At 37.8% G+C, this 14,084-nt stretch overlaps 1 protein-coding gene across 2 annotated transcripts in view; it reads left to right on the top strand.

The window, feature by feature from the left end:
• The window catches only part of COL21A1 (collagen type XXI alpha 1 chain), a 164,125-nt gene that overhangs the window by 79,770 nt on the left and 70,271 nt on the right, over positions 1-14,084 (top strand). The window contains exon 10 of one of the 2 annotated variants that reach the window (XM_084889133.1): positions 4,656-4,718. In XM_084889133.1, the coding sequence (XP_084745259.1) occupies positions 4,656-4,718 (63 nt within the window). The remainder of the gene's footprint in view (positions 1-4,655; positions 4,719-14,084) is intronic. The other variant, XM_084889132.1, reaches the window with a different exon arrangement.

Here is a 14,084-nt window from a genome sequence, read left to right as displayed (position 1 = left end):
AGCAACACTCTGAGTTTCATGCACTTCCTGTAGAGAATTTGTATCTTGGAAAATTGATAGGGTTTTATTTAGATCAACAAAACTGGAATTAATTGAGATGAAGTAATTTTACTATAGATCAAATTGAGACTTTTTGGCTATCTTTGTTTGATGCTCCCTGAAAGCTTTGCAGATGTCTATCAACCAAAGTTACCTGTGAAAAAGAAATCTAGTCTTTTTATTAACCAGAAATACAGTTCTAGAAGGTGAGAGTTGAACTATGCGAGTGAAACAGAAGAGAAAGTGTCATATGGGTAGGTGGGTAAGTGCTTATTCTAAGATAATGTCATCTGTTATAAATTCTTGAGCTTTCCAAAAAACATGACAATCCTATTAAAAAAACAAAACAAAAAACAGGTCAAATAAACTATGATAGCACACACTTAGACTTATCATGGCATTATAACTCTTCAATAAGCAAAGAAAAAATATATCTGTTATTGTACTATGAATGCCTTGAACATAGCTTGTTCACTTTGTATCCTTAGTGTCAAACCTAGGAAATAAGTAAATTAATAAATTAATCTGTTGGAGTAATTTTTATATGTAAGTCATTCACAATGAAGGCAAATACAAACTAAATTCTCCTTTGGAATTCTATCTAACCCAGTGTTTAATAGTGATATTTTTTAATGTAATGAATTAGGAAATCATTGAAATAATAATATTTACCCCTCCTCCTTACTACCTTATCTGGAACGCCCTTATTCTGTATGAAAAGTCCAGCAATCTCCAGTTGACAAACAACTCCCTTTTGAAAGACCTTACCATGCAGTTGGCAGCCCCTTCCATCACTTTCAGTAGACATAGGGACATTTGTGGGGACACACTTTACATTTGATCTAACCTTAAATGTTAGATGTATTCGTTCAGAAGTGAAAAGAAAGCTTTTTTTCTTTTCCTTTTTCAGAAAGGAACAATTTCTTAATAAGTTCTCTGCTCTGAAATGCCACTCTCTCTCCAGCTGTATTCCTGCTGCTGCCCTTTGTTTCACCCTCATAATCCTACATCAAAGTGATTCACTTGGACTTTCAAAGTATCCTGTCTGAATGCAAAAAGCCTTTGGAAAATTTCAGGGGTCACTAGGCACCTACATTTTTATGTTAATTTCCCTAGGCTCAGTAGATTCCTTTTCACCTAACAAAGTGGGTGTTTGAGTTTTGTGGGAGGGAAGAGGCTGCTTTGGAGAGTGGAACAGGTCTCAGGTCTGATACTCCTGTGGAGACCAAGACTAGAATGAAGGCACAAAGATTTTGAGAAAATGGATTGTTAACATGGGATTTGGTTCTGCATGAAGAGTTCCAAAGACATTTGTTTTAGATGAGTAACTTAAAATATTAGCTTGCTTTTGCAAGCACAGCGATTTTTCATTTTAATTATTCATAATTATACTGCTTGAGAAGCCACGTTCAGAGATGGTTTAACTCAGTCCATGACATTTCCACTCCCGTCGACAACTCAAAAATCCTGTGGCACAAATTCAATTCAATATAAGTAAGTTTTGCTTTTCAGCTGGATACATATTTTTAAAAATTCAAAATATGCAAGTGTTTCAACTAAATTAGGAGAAAGTGATTGAGAATTTATCACAATTGTACCATAAGTTATATGTCTAATTTAATGCATTTGGAAATCTTTTTCCATGTTCAATTTGCTAGCAATCCCCATGTCTGGTTCTGATTAGTTTTTGAATTTTAATGTAGGCAGGCAGAGTAGTTTGTAGACACAGGGACTCTGGAGCAGAATTGGATGATTTCAAATTCCATCTTCACTACTGCTACGTGGCCTTCAGCCAGCTACCTAACCTCCTCAGGCCTCAGTTTTTCTACATGTAAAATGGGAATAATATTACTTGCTTTGTGGTGTTATTATGGGAAGTCATTTAATGTATGTAAATCTTTAAAAGCAGTCCCTAGCATACAGTGAACAACCGATAAAGTTTGGGTGTCAACTTCTATTACAGTAATATAATGGAATTTTTATTCTAATTGGCCTTCTCTCCAAAATCTGTTAGGGTTTTACTTTATTCTTTCAATTTTATGGAAACAACATCGAACCTACCCGAGTTTCTGCAAATAAGTCAGTAGGGTAGTGGTCAAAACAACCATTAAACTCTATCAGTAATAATAAAACCTGCAAAAGAGATTACTTTCTGTTTGTAGAGCCGTTGACCAGTGTTACGGTCCTTATGAAATCACATTGGATTTATCTTGTGGGTGATTTTTTTCCCCTTGGAAACTTGGTTTTGATTCATTTAAAAGGTTACTGTTAAGTGTGTTTTGTGCTTCTGTGTAGCATAGAAACAAATTCTGTTTCTTCTTGTGCCAAAGTTTTATTTCAGGTTCATCATAGGAGAGGTTAAACCTTCTCAGAGTCTTCCCATGTCCTAGATTTTGTGCATAATTAATATTCTGCACATAAAGAGGTCATTCACAGGAGATTTGATTTGAAATAAATCAATCAGCAAATAGTTATTGAATATCTACTTGATACACAGCATTGAAAAAAAAGTAGAAAATATGGACCATGTTTCAAGGAATATAAATCCAATTGATAAGTGAAGAAGACTAATCAAGTAAAAAATGAGAAAAACTCCAGTTATAAATAAGTGATCAGTGACACAGGAGCTGCTATATCATTTCAGTGGGAAAAGATATCAGGAGAAAATGGAGTTACAAGGAAGGTGCAGTGATAGAACATTTTGGCATAATGACTCTTACATAGAAAGGGAAGAAAATTGTCTTCCCGGGAGAAAAGAACGGTGGAATTTATCGAAAGGCAGTGAGTCCAACATGAGCATGGATAGAGAAGGATGGCAGGGAAGCTAGAGATTAATGGGGATCCCCTGAAAATAAGGAAAGAAACATTCTAGCACTCCTAGAGAGTCAAAATGTTGCTCTTTAGTGCCCAGCTAACACTAGAATCCTTGGATCCGAATTATAAATTATGCCTTCTTAGCAAGATATTAAACGTTTCAGCATTATTTTCCTCTCTAGATTTACAGCGATTCTCTCTTTTAAAAAGTTACATTTTCCTTTTTTTCAACCGTTCCTTATGCTGAGCCTCTTGGATGACTCCTAAGTGAAGAGCCCATCCCTTCTTCATTGGCCCCTTAATCGAGTTCACACAGTTCTTTCCATTTTTCTGTTTAGTTTCAGGAACAAATCTCCCTAGCCAGTAGCCTGAAGTAGTATTTCCAACCAGTAAAGCTGACTCTGTGGAAGTACCCTTAGTTAATATATAATCACTGGGATTCTGTGTGATTTCTTGCTGAAAATAGTGCAGAATTATTGAGTTGAGAATCAGTTGTCTCTGTGTAGGAATTTATTGGTTCTGATGGCCAAGACTTCGTGGTTTTTTGGCAAGATGTCCCAATGTGTACCTCAAGAACTCAGTAATAGGTGAATATGATATTACTAGAGACCTGGTGCACGAATTCATGCACTGGTGGTGTCCCTTGGCCTGGCCTATGATCAGGGCTGATGGGGCCTGGGCCTGGCAGGCCAGGGGGAGGGGCCATGGGAGGTTTGCCTGCTTCGAGAGGTTGGCAGTGGGAGCGCACTGACCACCAGGGGGCAACTCCTGCATTGAGCATCTGCTCCCTGGTGGTCAGTGCCCATCATAGCAACCGGCTGACTGGTTGTTCAGACGTTTGGTTGTTCGGTTGCTTAGACTTTTTTATATATATAGATTCGTGAAGTATTTCTTAGAGTGGAATTATAAAACACCCTCACCTCAAAAAAAAAATGTTCCTTTCCTTGTTTCCTTGTTTTGTTTTAAGGGTGGTGACCCTCTGAATGCTCAGTACTGGCCATTGCACAACAGTCTAAAGTTCCATAGAATGTTCCTGGGTTCGTTGCCATGTTGTACAGAATAATGTTCTTTGAAGATCTCTGGTTTGTGAGAGCAAAGGTCATTTCTTCATTTCTTAGGTATTACGTGTGCTAAAAGACTAAGGGGTTGTTTGGCTTGGGCCTCATTCACTCTCATAAAAATATTCAAGTTTTAGAATTTTAGCATGTTCAATGACATTTTAAATATAGGCAAAGAGACACATTGACTGGATTGAAAGAAATGACTGTTGTGCAGCTTTACATGTGAGTCCCATATGTAAGATCACATAGCTTTGTACTGTTTTTTCTTAATAAATAATTATGAGTTGACTTATTGTATCATAGGTCAGTAATATCTGTAGTATAACATGTAGAATAGAATTAAGTCTGTAGACAGTGAGTGAAATATTACTCTCTTTGAAACTGTATTTGCTATGATACTTAATCATTTTTTTTTAGAATTCTAAAAGTGTACCCTGTTATAAATATTAATATTTTACATCAGGGAAACATACTTTACTTGTTATACCTGGTAGTTGCACACAAATAAGTTTTACATACTAAAAAACCTTTATTTGTTAAGCTAGGCAGTTAGAATATGGTATCATTTTTTTCTAATCCCCATTTTAGGAATTCTGTTTACTTGTTTTTAACATACAGATAACTGCCTTTAATGGAATTGGCTCTGAACCTTGATAGGCTCTGAACCTTGATAGGCTCTGACTGCACCAATATAGTTGGTTGTTTTGTATTGAGAAAGTTTTTTGTTTTTTTCCTCTCTAGGGTGACCCTGGACAGCCTGGGAACCCTGGCTACCCTGGACAGCCTGGTCAAGATGGTAAGCCTGTGAGTACTGAAAGCTTAGTCATCTCCAGTCCTGGGATTATAGTGTCAAAGATAAAATTTCACCTGGCAAAGTTAAATAGGTAAGGGAGACTGTATTTAAGACTATTGGAATAGAGGAGATTCGATCGAACTCCGATTAGCTGAAACAAAAAGGGTGGATTTTTGAGTACTGGAGTAAGCTAGTGGAAAAATACTGGAGGACTCTGAAGGGGGAGGTTGATCAGTGGGACAGAGCAACTTGAGTTATCCTGAGCTTGGTAGACATTTTCCTTGGTAAGTAAGCCACCTGCCATCTGTATTTGCTAAGTGGCACCCATGGAAGTTAGGGTACTGGCCTCCCACAGAGACTGATAGATGCAGACACTTATCTTTTTTAAAGACTACATTGCAAAGGGATGATCCCTGAGAAAGATCTTCCTTGCTAGTTGAAAAGTTAGTGAGAAGGTTTAAAAATATTTACAACTCAAAGGGGCAGATAAAGAATTTACAATTATAAATTTTCTAAAGTAAATTTCTAGAAAGGGAGGTCCAGGCCTAGGGTCAAGAAGAAGTCAGTATAAAGTTTAGTCAAGCTGAGGGGAGCATCCAGGCTGACTTGGTCAATAATATTAACATTCTAGTAATTCTTTAGGTATTATACTTCAAAATTGCATACATGTCTGCAACATTTAAAAACTTGTTCAGTGAATTCTTAGTATCAATATTTAGTTATTTTCAGAAATCCTTTTATATTTTCCCTTCACATCTATGGAAATTCCCAAGGGTTGACCTATATAGAGATAATTTGTGTCAAGCTCAGACTTGTCAAAAAGACATGTTTATTTGGGAATAGTAGAGGAACTGTAATTCAGGACACACAAATCGTACCAAACTATAGGTGAGTCTCCTGAGGGTTTGATATCTGTGAAGAAGGAATATAAAGAGGGGAGAGTTCAGTTAAAATCATGAACAAATGGAGATTAGTGTTGAAAATTCCCCACGCAGGCAAAAACCAGTCTTCATACAAGCAAAGCTCTATTCAGCCAGTTTTTGTTCTTGCCTCTGGGAACCATGAGCAAAATTTTCCAAGGTTGATATGAGGCAACCCCTGATCAAGTTTTTATCATTTAAGAAAGTTCTAACATTCTCAGTTTTCTGTAAATCAGGCATTTATGGGAAATCATTTTTTGGAGCTGGGTGACTGGGGCTGAGGAGTTGGGTAATGGGGCAATGAGGCTCAACTAACTCATAGGGATTCGTTCTAAATATCCTAATGGTAATCTCAGGGGATTTTGAGAAGGAAAGTGACTTGATCTGACTTTTTAGAAAGAGAAATATACAGGATGGCACAAAAGTAGGCTTACAGTTGTGAGTATGTGAAACAGTTTATTCTTGAATTATTATTTATTTATTATTTTTCATATGAACAATTGTAAACTTACTTTTGCCACATCCTGTTAATATGGGGCAAGAGTGGAAGCAGCAGACCAGATAGGAGGTTATTTAAGTATCCTGAGACGTCAGAGTGGCTTGGACTAGGGTGATGTGGTGGTGGAGAAGAGATGTTGTCAGATTCTAAAGACAAAATGGTGACAGTGACTATAGATGCTCCTTCTGAGGGCTATACTGAGGAATAGAAATGGAGTAATAGCAGGGGAAGTCTTTGGGATAAAAGGAAAGTTTTCTTTTTAATTCTCACTCAAGGATATTTTTCATTGATTTTTAGAAAAAGTAAAAAGGGAGGGTGGGGGGAAGAGAGAGAGAGAGAGAGAGAGAGAGAGAGAGAGAGAGAGAGAGAGAGAGAGAGGTGAGAGAGACACATTGATTGATTGCCTCCCACAGGGCCCAACCCAGTTGGGGTTCCAGCCTGCAGCCAACCAAGGTATGTACCCTTGACTGGAACTTTAACAAAAAACCCTTGGTTTGTGGGTTGAAGCTCTAACCACTAAGCAAACCAGCTAGGGCCAAAGTAAGGTTTTTAAAAAGATGGGAGATATTATAGCATTTTTATGATGAAAAAAAATGAGGTGGGAGGGGGGAAAATGATGATTTTGGATATTTGAGATCTCTGCAGAAAGAAAATCCTTTGGAAAGAATTGGTTCCAGTTCTTCCTGGATAAAAATATGGACAGGAGAACCAAGCCAATAAGTACAGAAATAGTGAGGTGGTGTAGTTCAGAAAATAGGGTGACATGCATCCGACTGCTTCTATTTTGAATAGAATGAAATGAGTAGTTTCCAAACCCAACATGTCCCTTTTACCTTTATCCTTAACTACTCTCATCTCCAGCATTAGCCTGGCAGTGTCTCTTATAATCCATTCTGAGAGTCACGTGAATCTGTTGCATTCCATCCCTGCAACTCCTAATCCCACCAAAGACGCTGCCTAAGGCCCTGTGTGGGCTCTGACACGATCACAATGGATGAGCTGAGTTTTATAAATGAGCCTGCCTTTGGCTGGAGACCCCTTCCCCAGGACGTACACTTTCTGTCCCTGGCAGCTGCATGCTGTGCCAACTCCAAAGCAGATACACTTCCCAGGCTGAGGTCTCATCTGCTGGCACCTCACAACAACCCAACACTGCTAACTCATTTAGGCTTTTATTTTCCCCAGTGGTGAAAAATCCTGGGCAGTATTTGGAGATGAGTAGGAAGCAGGCCTTTCACAGGCTATCAGTTCTAGTTTGCTTCATTATTTTTTTTCTCTTTATTTAATATCTTGCCATGAATGAAAGCACTGGAAAATTGTTGCAATTAGCTTGATGCAATAATCATGGATATTGCTGAGTCTTATTTAAGCTATCATAGACATATTGTCTCATTACCTTCAATACATACACATGTTTTCGTGTATGTGTATGTGATTTTATGTATAGACTAGAGGCCCGATGCACGAAATTCATGCAAGAGTAGACCTTCCTTCCCCCGGCTGCCTGTACCAGCTTCCCTCTGGCACCTGGGACCCAGGCTTCCCTCCGGCCCTAGCTTCGTCTGGAAGGACATCCGGAATGATGTCTGGTCTAATTAACATATCACCCTTTTATTATTATAGATATAGATGTAGCTATGTAGTATTTGGTATTAGATGTTAGGAAATAATGCACGTTAGATGCTGTTAGATGATATCAGATGATATCTGATGCTAAAGAAAGAACTAACTAACTGTGATAGATAGAATAATGGTAATGTTCTGATCTTAAAAGACCTGCTAATACTATGCCTTGCATGGCAAAAGGGATTTGCATGCATTATTAAATTAAGCATCTAAACATGCAGACATCATCCTGGTTTATCTGAGTGGCCCAGTGTAATCACAAGGTTCCTTATAAGTGGGAGGCAGTAGTACCCGAGTCAGAGAATGGAACGTGCGGATGGAAGCAGAGATCAAAGTGAGGCAGCTCTAGAAATTGGGAAAGGGAAAGAACAGGTTCTCCCCTAGAACCTCTGGAAGGAATGCAGCCCCTGACACTATGAGTTTAGCTTCCTAAGAACCAATTTTGGACTTCTGATCTGCAGAACTGTAAGTCTGTATTGTTTTAAGCCACTATGTTTGGGGTGATTTGGTGTAGCAGCAAGAGAAAACTGATACACTAACCCAAATTCTGTTTACCCAGAGGCATGACTTTTTTCTTAAATACCCCCTAGTCCCCCAGTTTCTTTCTCTCTGCAGGAGATAGGAGATTGGGTGGCCAAGCAGGAAGAGAAAGTGGGCCTGGGAGCCAGAACAGCTGAGGGTCATTAGCGTGTGTCCAGGCCCAGCGCGCAGCGGGAGTGGGAAGGTGTGGGTGGAGCCTCTGGCTGGCGATTGAAGCCATCTGGACCAAGGAAACTTGGAACAATTCGAAGGGAATTCTGCTTTGTTTGGATTTAGTTCTGTGCAACCCCCCTCAATAAGCAATTTGACTCTCTTTCTCATTATAACCAGGCCAAGTCAACCAAAGCTTTAAATAGTAAATTATTCCACTCTGGAGAAATACTAATTTTCATAAGGAAAATGCCTTCAACAAAAATTAAAGAGCTATTTTCAAATCCTTCCACTTGTTTCTCATTTCTCCATCAGTTCAATAACTACGATCAGCACAGTGTCTGAGCATATTTTATTCTTTTTATCATTATAAAAAGAGAGACAAGGAAATATCTGTCCTGCTATCAGTGGTCCACAAACTCATTAGTTAACAGAGCCAAATATCAACAGTACAACAATTGAAATTTCTTTTGACAGCCAAATTTTTTAAAATTAAACTTCTTCTAACACCACTTCTTCAAAATAGACTCACCCAGGCCGTGGTATTTTGTGGAAGAGCCACACTCGAAGGGCCAAAGAGCTGCATGTGGCTTGCGAGCCCAGTTTGCCGACCACGGTGCTAGGTAATCAGAGTAGAACAACACTCGGTCAGTTTTGCTCAGTAGGTAGAGCGGTGGCCTACGACCAAAGGGTCCCAGTCAAGGGTCCATACCTTGTTGCAGGCTCCTCCTTAGTCTTGGCCCTGGACAGGGTTGTATAGGAGGCAACCAGTCCATGTGTTTCTCTCATATCAATGTTTCTCTCTGTATTTCCCTCTCTCTTCTATTCTCTCTAAAAGATCAGTGGAAAATATCCTCGGGTGAGGATTTTAAAAAAATAAAAGACACAACACTGATTTTTTTTTTTTTTTTTTTAGAAGGAAGCCATATGTGGAAACATAATAGGACTATTTTAAGATTTTGTAGAAGTTGATATTTTTACAATGCTCACTTTTGTCTGTTTTCCGTCATTATTAATTATTCTTTATGAAGTAAAGTACTTTACTGAAATCAAAGCCTTAGCTGGTAGGCGGAGAGATCTGCGGCTGTTTTGCCCTCTGCTTTGCTTTTAAACATTGCTTTGCTACTGAGAGCTCCCTGTTTCTTAATCTGGAAAATGGGTACATAACGCAGAGGAGGTCCAGGTTCTCTCCAGACTGATTTTCTAAGATTCCATTAAGGGCACCAAATTTTCTAAGAAAGGTAAGCTGGGCAAAGCTACAGAATTCTGGAACTGATTGTTCTTATCATTGGCCTTAAAAAGTGACTCAGGACCAATAGACTTAAGAATAGGTCACACTTAGAAATGCAGTGCCCCCGCCCATATTCCTGCCTTCCTCAGTGTGCCCCAGAGTGGTCTATAGATTCCAAAGCTGGCCAGCTTACTATGGAGGGTTAAACCTTACAGAAGTGGTAGTCGGCACAGATGGGGAATTTCAGAGTTACATGACTTTATCAAACAATGAATAAAAAAAATAGGGGTAGGGATGGGGCTAGTAGGGGATGAAGCTGTATAAGTAGGAGGAAGAAAGAAGACATGGAGTTCAGTTCTTTGGGCCATTGTGATGACTTTGGCTTTCAGTTGGGGTGAACTCAAGAGTCATTGCAGGGTCCTGAGTCAAAGATCGATGTGATAAAACTTATTTCAAAGAGCAATTACTTTAACTATTGAGTTGAGAATAAATTTTAGGGTGATAAGGGCAAAAGCAATGAGATCAGTCAGGAGGCTCTTGAAATAGCCCAGGAGGGAGATGATGGGGACCAGTTGGTAATAGTGAGGTGAAGAGAACTACTACGCACAGTCTGGGGCTATTTTGAATTTAGAGCTGACAGGATTTGCTGATGTATTGGATGTAAATTTTGGAGAAAAGTCAAAGGAAACTCCAATGAGATGTAGAAGGATGAGATAGAGAAAACTAGGCAAGAGAAATCAGGAGTTTGGTTTGGATATATTAATTTTTTTATGTTAAATAGTCAGTAGAAATTTTTAGTGGTACTTGAATATTGAAGTCTGACATTTGGTGAGTTCCCTTTTTGTGAAGTGTTTTTCATTTTTTTAAAACCAATTTTATAGTATTTTATATATCAATTAAAGAGAACTTATGCATGAAGAGAATTCATCCTTTTATCTATCAATCTATTGTAAATATTGCTTCTATTTCTTTGGCTTATAATTATGTTTTTACTTTTTTTAAAAAATGTAATATTTTCCCACAAATATTTTTCTCTTGTAGTTTCTTCCAGTGTTTTTGTTTTGGGGAGTTCAAGATACTTAATATTCATTTTCTTTTTTATGGTTTATAAGAATTTTAAATTCTTGATTTTATTTTTGGGATTGGCTTTGGTGTTTGGGATGATATGAAGGTCCAAAAAAATATTGACAAACTTGGAGAATGACTATTTTAGCACAGTGAAATTGAACTGGAGTAAACATATGGCTCTTATTTGTCTGGGAGATGTTATTTAAATTTAACCTTGGTGAAAAGGGATCAACATATGTGATGGGGATGCCTAAAAGGATGATGTAACTTTTGGCATCATTAGTAAACATATAATGTCTATATTAAGAAAGATGTCAGTCTTGCTTTTGGATTTGGTTTAGGCTACTACACTTTAGGGATGTGTAGGGTCTGGATTTCATTCAGAAAAGAGTAACTGGGAGATAATAGAACTCAGAAAACAACTATGGGGGGAGGATTTACTGAACTTCAGGTATAATCCAAACAAGAGATGCTGTTTTAAAATCCTCAAGAATGATGGTAGAGAATCAGAGGAAAGGGGGGCAGGGGAGACTAGTACTGGGCTTGAGAGTATGCTTGACAGGGAGTGAATAATTAGTAGTAGAACAATAGGGCCCACGAGACAAGATTTTTATGCTTGTCTCTTTCCAGGCTCTTAACTGAAAATGTGCCAGTTGTGGACTCCACAGTTTAAGAGCTGTGGGAAGTTTAAGGCTGAGAGCCATGAAGATTAAAGACCTGGAAACTGGAATACATTAGGACAAAAGCCAAAGCCATGCTATTATTTGGCTTGGAAAGGAGAATCACAAGAGGAAGCTTAATTATGAAGTGTATAAAAAACATCCTCTGAGAAAGAGAAGTTACTACCTGGACTCTCACTTCACCTCAATTTGTGTTCCTTAGCAAAAGTGTTTATTATCTCCGGGTCTCCCACTCCTATAAAGCGCTCGCGCACACACACACACACACACACACACACACACCCTCATGAGAGTCACACTCATAAACTAAAAGATGGGCCATTTGCCTCGAATGAACTATTCTACACTTGGGCAGTTTATCTTCCTTTTCTGTAATAAAATCTTATTTCTTTCTTAAAGCTTTCCTGGACGACACTTAGTTGCTAGCTAAGTCATTGTTCTCCAGCACTCCCCTTATATAAATCTCATATAAGGATCTTTCCAAATTTATCGCATATGCTTCTTAAATAGATTACTTATATTTTATATGTTATAGATAGTGTAGATAATAATTATGTATACATAGACATCATATATATATGTCATTTGTGTATTTAATTAAATTATTCAAGGAATTGTTTGATTCCACATCTAGTATTTATGATTTTAAAGATAAATTTATGTGTATAGTGTGCCTTCCTTTTATTGTAATCTCTATGAATGCAGGGTTGTTTCTATGATTTTAAAAAAATATATATATTTTATTGATTTTTTTACAGAGAGGAAGAGAGAGGGATAGAGAGTTAGAAACATCGATGAAAGAGAAACATCAATCAGATGCCTCCTGCACACTGGGGATGTGCTGACAACCAAGGTACAATACATGCCCTTGACCAGAATTGAACCTGGGACCTTTCAGTCTGTAGGCCGATGCTCTATCCACTGAGCCATACCGGTCTCGACTCTATGATTATTTTTATAGCCCTCAGCATTAGTGACAAGCTAGATTCAATAAATACCGGAGGGGGCAAAAGTAGTTTTATAGTCATGAGTACATAAAACAAAAAATTTATTCTTACATTATTATTTATTAATTATTGTATTATTTATTTGTGTTACCATTGTAAACCTACTTTTGCCCTCCATTATTTCTATGTCTGTTTGCTTATTTTTTATATTCTTTCATTCATCCAGTCATATACATAATATTTGTTGGGTATGCCACTGTTTCTGGCACTTTTCTAGGCTAAGGAAATGTAGCAGCATACAAAATAGACAAAACTCCTGCTTTATTGAAGCTCACATCCCACTGGGGAGAAACAGATAATACATTCACAATAATAACTTAAAAATAAGTAATATCAGATGATGGTAAGTACTATGGGGAAATTATTGCAGAGCAGCAAAAGAGGAAATGGGATTAGTTATTAGTTACCTCCTTTTGAATATAAAGCATAATTAATAGAAATTTAGGTTGAGAAGTAAGAATTATGGAAAATGGTATCTCTTATATTAAAAAGTTGTGTATTTTTCTTTTGAAATAAACTTAGAATGCATTCTTCTTTTGAAATAAGCTTGATATAACTTTAAGTGTAAAATTCCTTGGGGAACAACTTAATTTATCTAAATTTAATTAAATTCTGTGAATCTAAGAACTGACCTATATCTGCAGAGATTATTTGCCAAAAGTAGACAGTGTTATTCTTTCATGAGCCTAGCTCAAAGCTAATTATTAATGAAAAGTGGCTGATGTTGCTATGAATTTATCACCCATTCACCAGGGAAGGAGGATTAGATTTTGATTAAATTTCATTTATAGTAGATGTAGTTTGCTTTAATTTAAAGTAACAATTCTGTTCTTCTTCCCTCACAGAAGCATAGAGTTTCTCATTGTCAAATATAAATCATTTGTCTTAGCTCATAAAAATATTTTTAACATTTTGTATTCCTATTTTGCAATTAATTAAACTATATTTTCCCCCAGAGTCCTTCCCTCAATCAGTGATGTGGATTAGCCATCCACTGCACAAGCCTGAATGCTGGGCATCATTCCACATTTCCAAATTCCTTACCTTCTGTCACCCATCATCAGGTTAGACTACTCCTTGAATGGATTCAGATTCTCCCTACCATTATCTCTTCCCTTCAGAGCCTCCCCTATGATCTTCATATGTACTTTTTCTTGCTCCCTTTAATATGTCCTTCACAGTGTGAAAGTGACTTCTTTAAAGTTCAAGTCTGATTGTGTGATACCTGATTTAATGGCTTGGATTAAGATCAAAGTCCTTCATTAGACCCACAAGCTGTGTACATAACCTCCATTCTGTCATTCCAGTCTGTGTGCAGTATGTTTACATACATCTCTTCTTTCATCTTCAGGGAAAGGGCTTATCCTATCATGCCACCTAGCACATTGAAGGGCTTTCTCTTACGTGTTGTGCTTTCCTTAGTGTTCCTTTGAGCTCAGTTCTTCAGAAAGCTTCCCTTGATTGTCTACTTTATTGTTAATCCTTACCCACTGATATTTTTCCATTGATTCTCTGAGATAGTGGGAAGGATGGGGGGGAAACAAAGAAAGAGAAACATTGATGTGAGAGAGACACATCAATTGGTTGCCTCCTGCATGCGGGGATCTAGTCTGCAACTGCAGTACATGCCCTTGACTGGAATTGAACCCAGGACCC

The sequence above is a fragment of the Pipistrellus hanaki genome (genome assembly GCF_964339955.1).
Source record: "Pipistrellus hanaki genome assembly, chromosome: 7".
In the NCBI taxonomy this organism is placed as follows: domain Eukaryota; kingdom Metazoa; phylum Chordata; class Mammalia; order Chiroptera; family Vespertilionidae; genus Pipistrellus; species Pipistrellus hanaki.
Note: the sequence above shows the minus strand (reverse complement) of the source record. Positions and strands in the feature narration are given on the sequence as shown.